The 14,244-nt window shown below is 37.0% G+C and overlaps 1 protein-coding gene across 2 annotated transcripts; it reads right to left on the bottom strand.

Moving 5' to 3' along the window:
* Window positions 1-3,136: 3,136 nt before the first annotated feature.
* nrbp1 (nuclear receptor binding protein 1) lies at window positions 3,137-13,131 on the bottom strand. Of its 2 annotated transcripts, none has more exons than XM_032542887.1 (18): window positions 12,729-13,131; window positions 11,992-12,250; window positions 11,779-11,901; window positions 10,701-10,802; window positions 10,503-10,592; window positions 10,301-10,341; window positions 9,949-10,043; window positions 9,716-9,799; window positions 9,346-9,404; window positions 8,855-8,953; window positions 8,634-8,766; window positions 7,820-7,910; window positions 7,383-7,433; window positions 6,250-6,385; window positions 5,772-5,825; window positions 5,574-5,637; window positions 4,961-5,016; window positions 3,137-4,867 (listed from the first exon to the last, which is right to left on the bottom strand). In XM_032542887.1, exons 2-18 carry the CDS (start codon window positions 12,220-12,222, stop codon window positions 4,772-4,774), a joined length of 1,605 nt encoding a protein of 534 aa, XP_032398778.1. In that variant the 5' UTR covers window positions 12,223-12,250; window positions 12,729-13,131; the 3' UTR covers window positions 3,137-4,771. The 2 variants fall into 2 exon arrangements, with proteins under 2 accessions (XP_032398778.1, XP_032398777.1); XM_032542886.1 differs by lacking the exon at window positions 12,729-13,131 and adding an exon at window positions 12,360-12,477 and having other exon boundaries at window positions 11,992-12,252.
* Between the last annotated feature and the right edge of the window lie 1,113 nt (window positions 13,132-14,244).

Raw genomic sequence — 14,244 nt, forward strand, 5'->3', positions numbered from 1 at the left:
AGTATGTCATAAAAAGTCATAGTATTGTATTTAATATAAAAGTATTAAAAAGTCATAGTGTAGTATGTCATAAAAAGTCATAGGGTTGTATGTAATGTAAAAGTCAAAAAGTCATGGTATAGTATGTTGTAAAAAGTTACAGTGTAGCATGGGATAAAATTCATAGTATAACATGTCATAAAAAGTCATAGCATAGAATGTCAGAAAAAGGTTTGTAATAAAAAGGTCATAGTATGGCATGTCATAAAAGTCATAGCATGTCATAAAAAAATCATTGTATTGTAGGTCATAAAAAAATCCTAAAATATCATAGTACAGTATGTCATAAAAAGTCATGGTATAGCATGTCATACAAATTATAAAAAAGTTGTGTAGTAGTAGTAGTGCATATAGTAGTGCATGTCATAAAAAATCATAAAATGTCATTTTTTTGCATGTCATAAAAAGTCATAGTATTGTATGTCATGAAATAAATCATAAAGGTCATAGTGCATTATGTCATAAAAAGTCATAGTATAGCATGTCATAAAAAGCAAGAGTATAGCATATGATAAAATGTCATGAAAACATTATAGTATAGCATGTCATCAAAAGTAATAAAAAGTCATATTATTGTATGTCATAAAACGTCATAGTATGTTATAAAAAGTTATAATTTAGCATGTCATAAAAAAGTCATAGTGTAGTACGTCCTAAGAAAGTCATAGTATTGAATGTCATAAAAACTCATACTACAGTATGTTATAAAAAGTTGCAATTTCAATTTCAATTTCGATTTTATTTATAGTATCAATTCATAACAAGAGTTATCTCGAGACACTTTACAGATAGAGTAGGTCTAGACCACACTCCAGAATTTACAAGGATCCAACAGTTCTAGTAGTTTTCTCCAGAGCAAGCAACAGATATAGTATGGCATAGCATGTCATAAAATGTCATTAAAACATCATAGTATAAGTAGGTCATGAAAAGGTCACAAAAACTCATAGCATTGTAGGTCAAAAAAGTCCTAAAAAGTCATATTACAGCATTTCATAAAAAAGTCATAAAATGTCATAGTACTTATGTCATGAACAAATCATAAAAAGTCATAGTATAGGGTGTCATGAAAAAGTAATTGTGTTGTATGTGATAAAGAATCATAGTATAGCATGTCATAAGAAAGTTATAAAAGTCATAGCATGTCATAAAGCGTGAGGAAAACATCATAGCATGTCATAAAAATTCATAAAAAGTCATAGCAATGTATGTCATGAAATCATAGTATTGTATGTCATAAAAAGACATTATGTCATAAAAAGTCATAAAAAGTCATAGTATAGCATGTCATAAAAAAGTCAACAAACGTCTTAGTATAGTATGTAATAAAAAATTCATGTTACAAAAAAAATCATAGTATAGCATGTCATGAAAAAGTAATTGTGTTGTACATCGTAAAACAGCTTAGTATGTATGACATGAAAAGTCATACTATTGTATGTCACAGAAATGTCATATTATACCATGTCAAAAAAGTTGTAGTATATTGTATGTCATAAAAATTCATAGTATTGCATATAATAAAAAAGTCAGCATTGTATGTCATAAAAGATCATGGTATAGTATGTCATGAAAAAGTCATAAAAAGTCATAGTATTACCGGTCATAGTATAGTATGTCATTAAAAAGCCATTAAAAGTCATAGTATAATATGTCATAAAAAGTCATAGTAAAGCATGACATAAAAAGTCATAGTTTAGCATGACATAAAACATGATTGTCATAGAAAGTAACAAAAAGTTTTATATTATTGAATGTCATATAAAAGTCATAAAAAGTCATAGTTTAGCATGTCATGAAAAGTCGTAGTATTGTTTGTCATAAAAAAGTCATAGTATATAGTATGTTGTAAAAGTCAGTATTATGTGTCATAAAAAATCATAAAAAGTCATAGAATTGTATGTTATTGAAAAGTCATGATATGTATTATAGCATGTCATAAAAAAGTCATAGTATAGCAGGTCATAAACAGGTCATTGTATTGTATGTAATAAAAAAGACATAGTATAGTATGTTATTAAAAACTCAGGGAAAGTCATAGTATTGTACACTACCGTTCAAAAGTTTGGGGTCACATTGAAATGTCCTTATTTTTGAAGGAAAAGCACTGTACTTTTCAATGAAGATAACTTTAAACTAGTCTTAACTTTGAAGAAATACACTCTATACATTGCTAATGTAGTAAATGACTATTCTAGCTGCAAATGTCTGGTTTTTGGTGCAACATCTACACAGGTGTACAGAGGCCCATTTCCAGCAACTATCACTCCAGTGTTCTACTCCCTTCAGAGGACAGCACAAACAGGCTCTAACCAGAGTAGAAAAAGAAGTGGGAGGCCGCGTTGCACAACTGAGCAAGAAGATAAGTACATTAGAGTCTCTAGTTTGAGAAACAGACGCTTCACAGGTCCCCAACTGGCATCTTCATTAAATAGTACCCGCAAAACACCAGTGTCAACATCTACAGTGAAGAGGCGGCTGCGTATTATAGCATGTCATAAACATCATTAAAACATCATAGTATAATTGTCATGAAAAAGTCATAGTATTTCATGTCATAAAAAGTAATATTATAGCATAAAAAGTTGTAGTATGTCATTAAAAGTAACAAAAAAGGCATAGTATAGTATGATATAAAACATAGTATATAGTATGTATAGTCATTAACTTTCAGAGTTGAATCTTAACTACAGTTCTACTTACATTAAATATTTTCAGAATTTTAACTCTTCAAATTTTAGTATATTTACATGACAGTTCTCATGAATAATTACAATAATTTTATGAAAACAAGGGGGAATTCATTTCACAGTATGGGATATGTAAAGGATTAGCAACGTGACTGCATGCTGTAATGATCATAGGTTTCAATTAGAGCATTTTTGTCCTTAAGGATCTGAGTGTTTCTATTCCTGCTCCACAGTTTATTATAGAAGCTTGAAGTTGAACTTCAAAAATAACACTCTAACCAAAATTTATGCCATCTCCATTAACACTAAACTAATATTAAGAACCCAAAAATGTCTCTAGTGATGCACAAAGCGTTCAATATTTTTTAAACATACTTATCCTTTATCATGAAATTTAACACCAAACAAAGATTGTGTACAATTTTATTTCAGGAAGTGAAAAAACAGGGTAAATGCGTTTCAGAAACAGAGCAGTGTCCAGCATACAAGATGGCTACAAGCATGCCAGGCAGTCCCACACTCGTATCTCAGAGTATCTCCAGCCCGTCATAAGGTAGTCCCAGCATAGAGTACACTAGGTCATGGACTACATGTTTTATGACACCATATCCAATTTATCTAAGTTCTTCCTGTTGCTGCGAAGGAGCCGGAGGCCACAGGACACTTCCAACAGCGTATAAAGTGTACATCAGTGCAAACAGTTAACACATAAGGGTGGTCTGAGCCAATAAGTAAATATCTGCATGGCGAGGGCAAAGTTTTATCTCTGCAGTCACATTGAATACCCCAGCCATGAAAAAAAGAAGAAAAAAAACTAATACTTTAGAGACGCAAAATCTAAATGCTGATAGGCCTAAGCCGACAAAACCTTCTCTGCATAATAAATTACTTGATGATTCTATCACCATCACTGTTAAAATGAGAACTGAATCAACTCCAGAAGCAAGCCTGTTGCATGCATCAGTTTCCATTTAGACATAGAAAAGCATACATGCACTTACCAAACCTGTTGACAAACATCCGTCAGATCGGGCGCTTAAACAAGAAAGCATCTTCACTTGGATCTAACAAACCTCTCCAGTAAAATGTTAAAATGTCACTTACAGACTACCTTTTATTGATCTAGACCTAATCGATAAGTGCTGCAACGGGAGACAGACAGAAGCTACAGCACTAGTTGAACCACAGTCAAGTGATGACATCCCCTTTCATAGAAAATAACAGTGTGATATAAAGAAAAAGAGCAAGTAAAAGCAGACATTCAAACAACCACCGGCCATAGTGTTGGAAGTGAATTACAGTATACACACACTCAAGAAATAAATTTACAATATAATTATAAGTATATAATTTTTTATATACTTTCGCTGCAGCCCTTCAGATTGTTTTGCAGCTGCATGTTTCATGACTATGTTGTACAATTACAGAATTCCGGAGTGAAACTGACATAGCATCTGTTGCGTTACTAGCTTGATGCATTTAAGTCTTAGAAAACCGATACAAGGTAGGAAGCCTCGCTTGCTGCTCAAGAGAACATTTGAAGGACCAGACAACCAGACATAACCCCACAACAACATGATACATACACTTTAGTATGCCGGGACAAAGATTATTTTATACAGACAAACAGTTTTATGTAAAAATGTTTAAAATACAGTTTTAATACTGACTTAAAGAAAATACTGTCTGCTGTAATCCAGTTTTAGTGCTTATCCCTTTCTTAACTACATGAGAACTGAAAGAAATCAGACAAAAAGTCAAAATGTGTATTTTCCTTTAAGTTGCGATTAGGGTTTCCTCTTTTAAAAGAGAAGCAGATGGCTGTATTGGGTGAGAGGACAAAAACAAAGATAGAAAGTGAGAACCACTTAGTGGCAGTTTTTCCCACCAGAAGGTACGACGACAAGCTGCAGGATCTGCAACCAGACCAAGGCTTCCTCCTCTGTCCTCGCAAAGCTTTCCTGCAGCGAATAGGTGGAGCAAAAAGCTAGTCCTGTTGTAGAGGATGAGGAGGGCTGAAGAAAGACCTAGTGAGTCCTCCGCTACGAGGAAACAGTCACCGGATTGAGAGAACCGTTCCGGGTGTAGAATTTTGAGAAGGCCTCTTCAAGAACGGATGCAAGTCGTGGCTGATCGCCCTGAAATGGAGAGAAAGCAAGGTTAACAAATATCTTTCTACTAATAGCATGAGTGTTCAGGTCAGCAGGGTCATGAAAATGAACTCCACTTACCTCACTGATGAATCCCAGCTGAACAAGCTCCACAGCCAGCTCCTGCACATTCTCATCTTAACAGAAACAAGGCAGTCAGAATCATACAAGGCGGCGGAGGTATGATGTGTTAAGATACCTTAGTTTTTCACTTTTTTTTTTATTTTAACAACTGCATCATGCCCGTATTATAAACTATTATAATGTGCTTTGAACGTATTCAAGTTTGTTATTCAAGTAATTAAATGTGCAACTTGGAGTTTTGACAATTGATTAAAAAATGTCCAATATGTTCCACCACCAGCCACATAGACCATATCAACTTGGCCACAAATGCGACCCACATGCAGACATTAAAAGTTCATGTGATTATTAAAACTGGGGATGACAGGGCGCTGTGGTGGTCTAGGGGTTAAGCTGCCAAATATGAACCACAATGTTCCTGTTTGGTGTTCGGCTTGGCAACTGTGTTGCATTTCTTCATCTCTCTCTTCAACCATTTAAGCATCATATCTCTAATTTCAACTATCAAACAGAGGCCGATGATTATGTGAAAATTATAACTGAGGGTAAGAATATTTGGTAATAACATGTTTATGTTGGAATGTGTGCACATGGCATAAAAGGCACTCACTTGGTAACAAATCGCAGCTTAGGTGCCTGTTCAATTTATCCTCAAGTTTCAAAAGTAAGGTCAGCTGAAAGAAGAATTAAAAAAAAAAAAATCATTTCAAAAGGTCTTAAAACATAAAGCACTTTCAAATATGACATACAATACATTGAAGCAAAACATTAGTTTATCATTCATCAGAAATGCAGCATTGAAACTCACATGATGCTTGGTGCCCTCATCAACTGGCTCAATATTGCACTGCATCTGAAGGACCTGATATATGACCAGAAAATGAATATGATCAGAAAATATAATGCTACGTGTTAATGAAGAATTAAAAAACAAATGTAAATCTGAGTAGACTCCAACTTGTTATCATATGCACAAATGAGTACATTTGCTTCCATATATTGATTACTTGTGTTATTTATTGTATTTTGCAACTCCCACAATTTACCTACCCTAAAAATCCAATTTCTATATTCAAAATATCCTCAAATACTTTGGATATTCTACAACTATACCCTACAATGTCTTGGACAAGTAATAATATAATTACATAAATTAATTGTATAAATAGGGAGTCACCGAATTGTGACAGTTTTACGTTACTTGTGTAAACAAACCATGATTTGGATTTGTTAATATAATTTGACAGAAATCTCATGCCTGTGCACTCCTGCATGTCAGTTCTTACCTTCCTGGTCTCGAGTTCCGCAGGTTCAGGAGTCGGGCTTTTTACTGAGGGGGGCACTATGGGCGACTTCACCGCCTCCTGCTGAGGTTGTTGTGGACATGGTACCCCAAAGGCTGTCAGAGGATAGATCCCATTCCTGGTGCATCAAAGGAAAAGAAGAGGAATACCCTCAGGACAACTACAAATGATTCATGCTGTGCAGTTGTGCCCTGAGCACCAGAAGGTATCTTTAACACTAGGGTTTTGCTGACCATGTAGAGTATGTATATAATATACATACAATACTCTACTTCGGACTTTGCACATATTGCACTGTTGTGCCTGCTTGTCTCAGAGTAAGTGTAATGTCAACAGCACGGCGACCGCTTTTGCCTCGCCATTAATATATCAAGGCTAAAGGTGTCTGCAAGAAGTTTTGACAAACCACACTTGAAAACTACTTTATCGGCATTGCAGTGTCTCACTGTGACTGAAACAAAACGGCAGAGCCGAGGTAGTTCGCCCGCACCTCTGCACGCGGGCGTGTGTGTTGGAGCCCCGCTCTCTGTCAATGTACAGAGAAGACATATAAGCTTGTGCTTACGTGCTCAGACGCTTTAGGAACGTAAATTTGGCCCCATAAGTTAAATATTTTTTTGATACTCATAAAATGGGAGTATTTTCAGTAACACAGCGCATATTGCTTTTTTTGACAACCTAGTTAAGGCGGCAGCCGTGTGTTGCTTAGGCGGCCGCCTTGGCTGTAAAGTGCTGCAGGAAACCCTGGACTTGGTAGTTTATGACCAAATTACAAATGGCTTAGTGACGGCAGTGTAATCTCCAGCATGTTCTGTCTTCTGCACGCTCCAGAGAGAGAGAGGGAGAGAGGACTAACATTACACAAGTAGTTATGTCTCCTGTTGTATTGGTTTGCCCTCTTATGGACATAATGTACAAAAATAGATATTCGAATATATTCAAAACTCAGATTTTTGGCCAATTTTGACAGCCCTAGTGAGCAATTCTCATTTCATTTCCCCCACCAAATCGTATTAGCAGATCCAGGCATTCGAGCCCAAATAATCAAATCATAGGCAAATCAACATCATATTTGTGCCCAAATACGCTTCCAGCTATAATAATTGCTTTCTTACCTCACATCTTCCAGGAACTTGTCCAACTCAAGGGCAGGAAACTGAGAGAGCCTAAAGCAGAAGAAAAAGTGTTATTCATGCTGAATATTCAGCCAATCAGGACAAGTGTGAGACCAAATCTTCAACTCAGTTACTAACTATTTCACTCTCCTAGCAGGCAAGATCAGGTGTTGTATCATTTAACCGTAATGCAACCCTTTGGACCAGGAAAAGATAACATTGAGAGTAGATCAGAGTAGTACGATAACCAAAAGTCCAGACAAAATCTGCCAGAAAAATAAAAATATTTAAATATAAATATTCTGTTGGTTTAAGTGTGATAATATGATGAAAGAAAAACCACAGTAATACTACCAAAGATTTCCTTCTTTTCCATAGTTTTCATTCATTTATCTCCATATGTCAGTATGATGTGGTTGTGTGATACTCAGACGTACTTCATCTGAACTCCGTCCTTGGCCTCAACAATCACCAAGTTAGGGTCCATATTCTTTGTCATCTCTTCTAAAGCATTTTCTGGAATCATATCTATATGTAAACAGAGAAGACATCAATCAGATAAGAGCATTCAACCCTGATGGTTATTTTTCCACAATTAATTTTGTGCATGGTGAGTTTGGTGGCTTCATGTCAGAGTCTTATAAAAGTCAAATAAAATAAAGAAATGTTACCAATTTGATCTACTTTCTGTCCCCAGAGTCAGAACTAAACAGGGTGAAGCAGCTTTCAGTTTCTATGCTCCTCATATCTGGAATAAACTCCCAGAAACCTGCAGATCCGCTGCTACTCTCAGTTCTTTTAAATCAAGGCTGAAGAGCTTTCTTTTTGATGCTGCCTTTCTTTAAATGAATGCTCATTTCTTTAAATTTCTTATGCTGCACTGTAACTTTTATTCTTGTGTTTTATGTGTCCAAATGTTTCTATTTTGTTTTTAACTGTCTATTCATGTGTTTTATTGGTTTTTAATGCTTATGATTTTTAACTGTTTGTACTTGTGTTTTATCTGTTTAACTGATTTTATGTAAAGCACTTTGAATTGGCCTGTTGCTGAAATGTGTTATACAAATATAGCTGCCTTGCCTATTAAAGAAATACATCATGTAAGGCTAACTGAGTAAGTTCGAGTTGTAGGTGTGCTGTGTGTCTGTACATTTGGTTTAAACAATGGGCCAATAACTGTACCTTTGACCTGAATATACTAATTACCAGTAATCATACATTCATAAAAACATTATGTTTACTTTAACTCACGCTGGTGGCTGACGATGCAGTGTGCAGCCAGCAGCTTGAGTAAGGGCACCTCAAACAAGGCCTGGTGAAACAAAAGCTCCTTAGCTGTGGGTCGCTTACTGGGGTCCACCTCAAGACACTTCTGTATAAATTCCTGAGAAAACATGGGGGGGGGGACAACAACTTTAGGTTATAGATTTCTCTTCCAATCCACCGTATAGGCTTTAAACTTCCTCACTCACCCGTTGTAATGGGTCCTCTAGGGACTGAATGGCACTGTTTATGGCTTCTTGGGACACATAAGATGAATCTCCATTACTCTGGATTTCCAACACAGCCATCTAAGGAAGGGATTGGACAAAGAAGGGTGTTGATTGGAAAGGAATCATAAATAAAAACACAAAAAGGTCAACAGCAGCCACTCTCATTATATAACTCATTTTGAAGACATTGGTCTGATGCAATTTAAAGATCAAATCATTAAAAACATTTTTTGTTAAACAACGATTGACATCCGGATTTTTATTTCTGCGACTTCCATAAAAAGCATACCAACACTAACTTTCAAAGCAAACAAGACTAAGCATGTTGAGAGATGGGTGACATTGTTAAGAATGCTTTGATACATCAAACGTGCATTTTCAATCAAGCACATTTTCCATAAACCAAAAAAATCAGCAATTGTGCTTGTCAGTATCCCACTAACTGAGAGCAGAACAAGGCATCCTCTCACCTCTAAGGCGCACATTCCAAAGGAATAGATATCCACGGCTGTGGTAACATTGGCAACAGCTGAAAGCGGAAATAAGGTGGTCAATATCAGCCTCAATCAAGGTACAATTCCAGGGAAATGTAATCCTGTGTCCCAGAAAATCTACTTCACAATGCAAGGCTATCTGAGATAAATTACAGGATCTTTTTTTGTTGCCATTTTTTTGCCTTTATTGGACAGATGAAAGTAGGAGGCAGACTGGAAACGGAGAGATGGAGATGGGTATGACATGCAACAAAGATACCACAGCTGCACCCAATATATGCGGTTACGTGGCATGCGCTGTAACCAGGCGCTCCGAAATTACAGGATCTTTGATGACAAATCTTACCTCCATATTCTGGAGCAAAGAAATGAAGGCTCTTCTGCTCTTCCCGACAGGTTTTCACATGGTTGTTGATAGTGTCTGGAGCAACTGAAATAGTGGAGGAAAGCCTTATTAGTACTAGTACAAAAAATAACAGTGTAGTATAAAAAAAAAGATTTGGCGAAAGATGGACGTAACACTGGCTTTACAATGTTCTGATATCTCCTAAAAGATCTGTTGCTTTAAATGATCTTTACCTGAGCCAATCTTGATGAGGCCGTTGTGCTGGATGAAGATGGTGTCACAGGTCAAGTTTCCATGAATGATGGGAGGTTCACAGGAGTGCAGGTAGCTGGAGACATTCGAACAAAAAGTCAATTAAAGTCTTATTAAAGTTTTATTATTAAAGTCAATAAAACTGATACCACATCAGGGAACAAATTACTTTTTTGTTTGTAGTTGGTGAATTCTAGAATTTACAAGCTACTTTCAACACAAAGTGGTCAGAATTGACAGTTGTAGTAAAAAATACCTTTTTATTTGGACGGTGAATTGTATAAATGTCCCATACCACAATTTATTTTTTTCACACTAAGTGGCTCTACTTACCTGAGAGCAGACAGTATTTGTGTGCACCAGCGCTTCCAGGCCTGTCAAATAAGAAAATAAAAATTATTGTAAAATAGGTTTTAAAAAACCCAAAATAGACTTAAGTTTTTTTTTTTAAATCAACTGTTGTTGACTTGTCTGCGTCATTTCCAAGTAGCTGCTTCTCTAAATCTGTTGATGAGTTACAGAAGAGCTTTCACACCTTTTCATTCATGGTCTTGTGGTTTTTCTTTGTCTTTTTCAAAAACTGTTTGAGACTTCCAGAGGACATGTACTCGGTGATAAAAATGACCTGCATACAAAGAAAACAAATCCAAACAGTTCATCATAAAAGCCAATATGCTCAACACTTTTTAAATGATTTGATAATAAAAGGGGATTTTTTTAAATGACCACCTACCCTTGCTCTGTTTTCTTTGACATCCGCCCAGTACTTGTGAAACTTCACAATGTTCAAATGCTCCAGCTGGATCAAATTGTCAAAAACAGCTTTGACTTTTTCCTGTGGGAAAAAAGAGAAAAGATTCAATTTGAATGTATACATAATGTCAGATAGTCTTAACAGTAGCATATGACTGAATGTTACATCTTCCATCCATGTTGTCAAGTTAAGTTGGATTTTGTGTTGTGTTCTAAAAATTCAGGCCAAGTAAACTCATATAATTTTTTGGACTACTGTTCAGATAGACAGTAAGTTCAAGGTCAAAAGCAAACTCAACAGCTGGTAAATGAGTGTCCATTAAAAGCAGTTCTGGGTTTTGCTCTTCACTTCAGACAGCCTATTTATTTATTAGACTATCATTTAACAACAAACAAATTAAAAGCTCAATTAGACTGAAAATGCCATTTCCTCACAGTCATTTGCATATTAAACTAAAAAGCTGCCTGTTGCAAACAGTCTTGCACTAATTGGTTGCTGCTTACAAGTCTGGCTCAAGGGCACCCAGCAACTATCTAACACATAAGTACTAACTCGTTTCTGTGTTATTATTTTACAAAGTAAGCAGACTGGACCATTCAGATTGGATCGGATAACATTTCTGCAACCAAGATAATAGTGGGGAAATAGAAACCAAACAAGAGCCTTAAATCTGACTTCTTCTGGTGGGCTTACTCCCTCCACATCAAATTTTTGAAAATTATTTCTGCAAATACTCAGGTACATTGTATACTTTGCTATGGAGCTGGCAGCAATAAATCTGACCACTTTCCTAAGGAGCTTAGAGCCAAAGGGGGGGATGAAAACCAGAAGGCTTCTACATTGTTGTAGAGATCTCAGTAAAGAATGCAACCTAACACAAAACAACACAATTCCTGAAACCTTGTCAAAACATTTTATTCCTCGCAGGTATGAACCCTGTCCTTTTCCTGACGTAATCATTATAATGATTATTATTATAAATGTTTAATTTGTGTTGTAATGCACGTAACTTCTTCACACACAACTAATTACATCAACCAAGCAGCACTGCACCCACCTCCTGTAGTTTGAAATTCTTCCTTTCTGAGAACATGACCTCATTCCACACCACTTCAACTCCTTCCTCAGTGTCCATGGCCAAGTAAGCATTATCGATCCCGGGGACGTTGCGCTGATTCACCTACAGGAGGAAAACAAAATATTACATCACGCTTTATTTATACCTTAGTAAAGGTAAACTTGACTTCTCTGCTGAAGACATATTCTATACCTCTTCTCTACGTTTCTGCCAGCGTCCACACGGGCTTTCCTCCAAAATCTCTGACTCATCCTCGCTCTCCTCTTCCTCATCCTCTGTGGCAGCAGTGGCTGGAGGCTGGGTCACCATGGACACAGGGGGAGACACAGATGACACTGCTTGACCTGTGGTTGCAGCTGCCATGGACTCGGTTTTCACTTCCTGGGCAGTATCTGAGGCCTGCTTGTTCTCTCCCTCAGACATTGTCTTAGTTGTCAGGCCCAACAGCCAGCTGTGAGAGACACAGATATGCCCAAAAACAATATAAGCATCATACTACATAACACTGTTGAGAAAGTCAAATCCGAAATCTGGCAATAATATCACATTTCAAACTAGCTTGACAGCACCGGTTTGTACTTAGTGGCTGAGCTGTCTAACATAGTTGCAGTAGAGAATTAACATCAGCTGTTCAGAGTTCGCAAAATAAGTTAGCTTAGCTAGCAATCTACAGGAAGCCAATTTTCTTTCCGTAGATGGCGAAGGCATGACCCGCCCTACTCTCCCTGTGATTGGCTCGTCGCCTGCTCTGGTTGGGTTTGTTAGGTTAAGGCAAGAAGAGTGCGGTTGGTTAGGGTTAAGGTGAGCGTGTCAGGGTAAGCCAATCAGAAGCAGAGTAGGGCGGGACAAGCCTTCGCCATCCTAGGAGCAAAAAAAATACTCGCCTACAGTAAAGGCCATAATAAACCGTATCACAAAGCACAGCTTACGTTTTAAAGACGGAAAATGTAACGATGCCAGCTCCAGTGTAGCAGACTCCTGCCGTCGTAGACCAATCCCAGTTTCTTATTTATTTAGCTTTGTTAGCTAAAAATCTTCGTTTCTCGGCAGTTGCAGCTAGCTTTGTGACGCTGCTAGCTAGCAGCAGTTTTAGCAGCCCACCGCCCCTTGCTGCTTCTCAAGACTCCAGCTAATGTGTGCTCTTAAAATTAGCCTCTGCTAATGTGAGTTAACTACACAATATTACAACAGCGCCAGACGCGGTCACCGATTGATAACATTACAACAGTTCACAGCAGAGATGGGCGGATGATATCGAAGCTTGTTTCACTCCTGTGAAGCGCACAGTTTCAATACATTGCTAGAGCTTGTATCAAATGAGGAATACCACGTGACGCCCGACGCTTCATACGTCAGTCAGTTTTATTCATGAGTGCAAGACGTTTTTATTACTGAGAATAATGTAATGTCCCACAACCTGCCAGTACTGAGTACTGATGAGAGTTTTGTCTTGCTTTGGAGAAATGTGTTGTTTGGTCTCTTGGTAAATTATCTAACGTTACAGAATTCATGGATATATGTTTGATCCTGTTATTATAATTATTATAATTATTATAATTATTTGTATTATTAGAAAAATCATTATCAGAAGGACTTCACTGTTAACTTAATTATTGTAGTTTATAGTCTACACACAGGTGACACAATCTTGTTGACAAACAGACAACCTGGAGTCAAGTGGTATTATTCCAGCATAGGAGTACTGATACATTTTTTGGTCTCTGTGCATATGGTAAAGCTGCTGTGCACACTTTACTTAATGGGAACTAATGGGCAGCAAGTGGTAGTACTTGTGAGGTGTGTTTGTCAGTTCAAGAGCACGTTTTCGCCCAGGTCCTCGAACATGGTCATAATTAAATGATCTAAACACATTTCCCTGCAGCAAATCATCTGAGCTTTTTTAGAGTGCGCTTTGAGTAGTCGTTAAGACTAGAAAAGCGCTATACAAATACAGCACATTTACATTTACTTTAGAGTCGAACATTTTGCACTAAACCAAAAAAAATGAAAAAAGTGAGTGTTTATCTGATGAGCGTGACCTTGTACGGCCGCCTCAGCCACAGTGTATGAATGGTTCCTGTACTATGTAAAAGCGCTTTGAGTAGTCGTGGAGACTAGAAAAGCGCTGTATAAGAACAGTCCATTTACGTACTGTGAGTATTATCATGTAACATAAAACGCTGTTAGTAACTAACTGCACAATTTTGTCAAGGGGTCCATTCATTTTTGTTTATACTGAAACTACATTGCCGGTTTTTCTCAAACTTGGCAACCCTGCATTTAACAGCCTCCCTCCCTCTTTTTATTTGACATTGGGAATGGGTTGAAAGAATCAGGCCTACTGAATTATGATGAATGGATGGTTTAGTCAGCCACAACAGACCAATGAAACTGAAGCAAATGTCCAGGAATTTCGTTGCCACTAGGGGTCATATAACTAATATG

This window comes from Etheostoma spectabile, chromosome 18 (genome assembly GCF_008692095.1).
Source record: "Etheostoma spectabile isolate EspeVRDwgs_2016 chromosome 18, UIUC_Espe_1.0, whole genome shotgun sequence".
NCBI lineage: Eukaryota > Metazoa > Chordata > Actinopteri > Perciformes > Percidae > Etheostoma > Etheostoma spectabile.

Coding starts and splice junctions, on each gene's coding strand:
- nrbp1 (XM_032542886.1), bottom strand. CDS start 12,401: ATGTTAGACAGCTCAGCCACTAAGTACAAACCGGTGCTGTCA. Junction 10,044..10,300: donor CAAATACTGTCTGCTCTCAG/GTAAGTAGAGCC, acceptor GAATGTCTCCAG/CTACCTGCACTCCTGTGAAC. Junction 5,638..5,771: donor ATGAGGGCACCAAGCATCAT/GTGAGTTTCAAT, acceptor TTCTTCTTTCAG/CTGACCTTACTTTTGAAACT.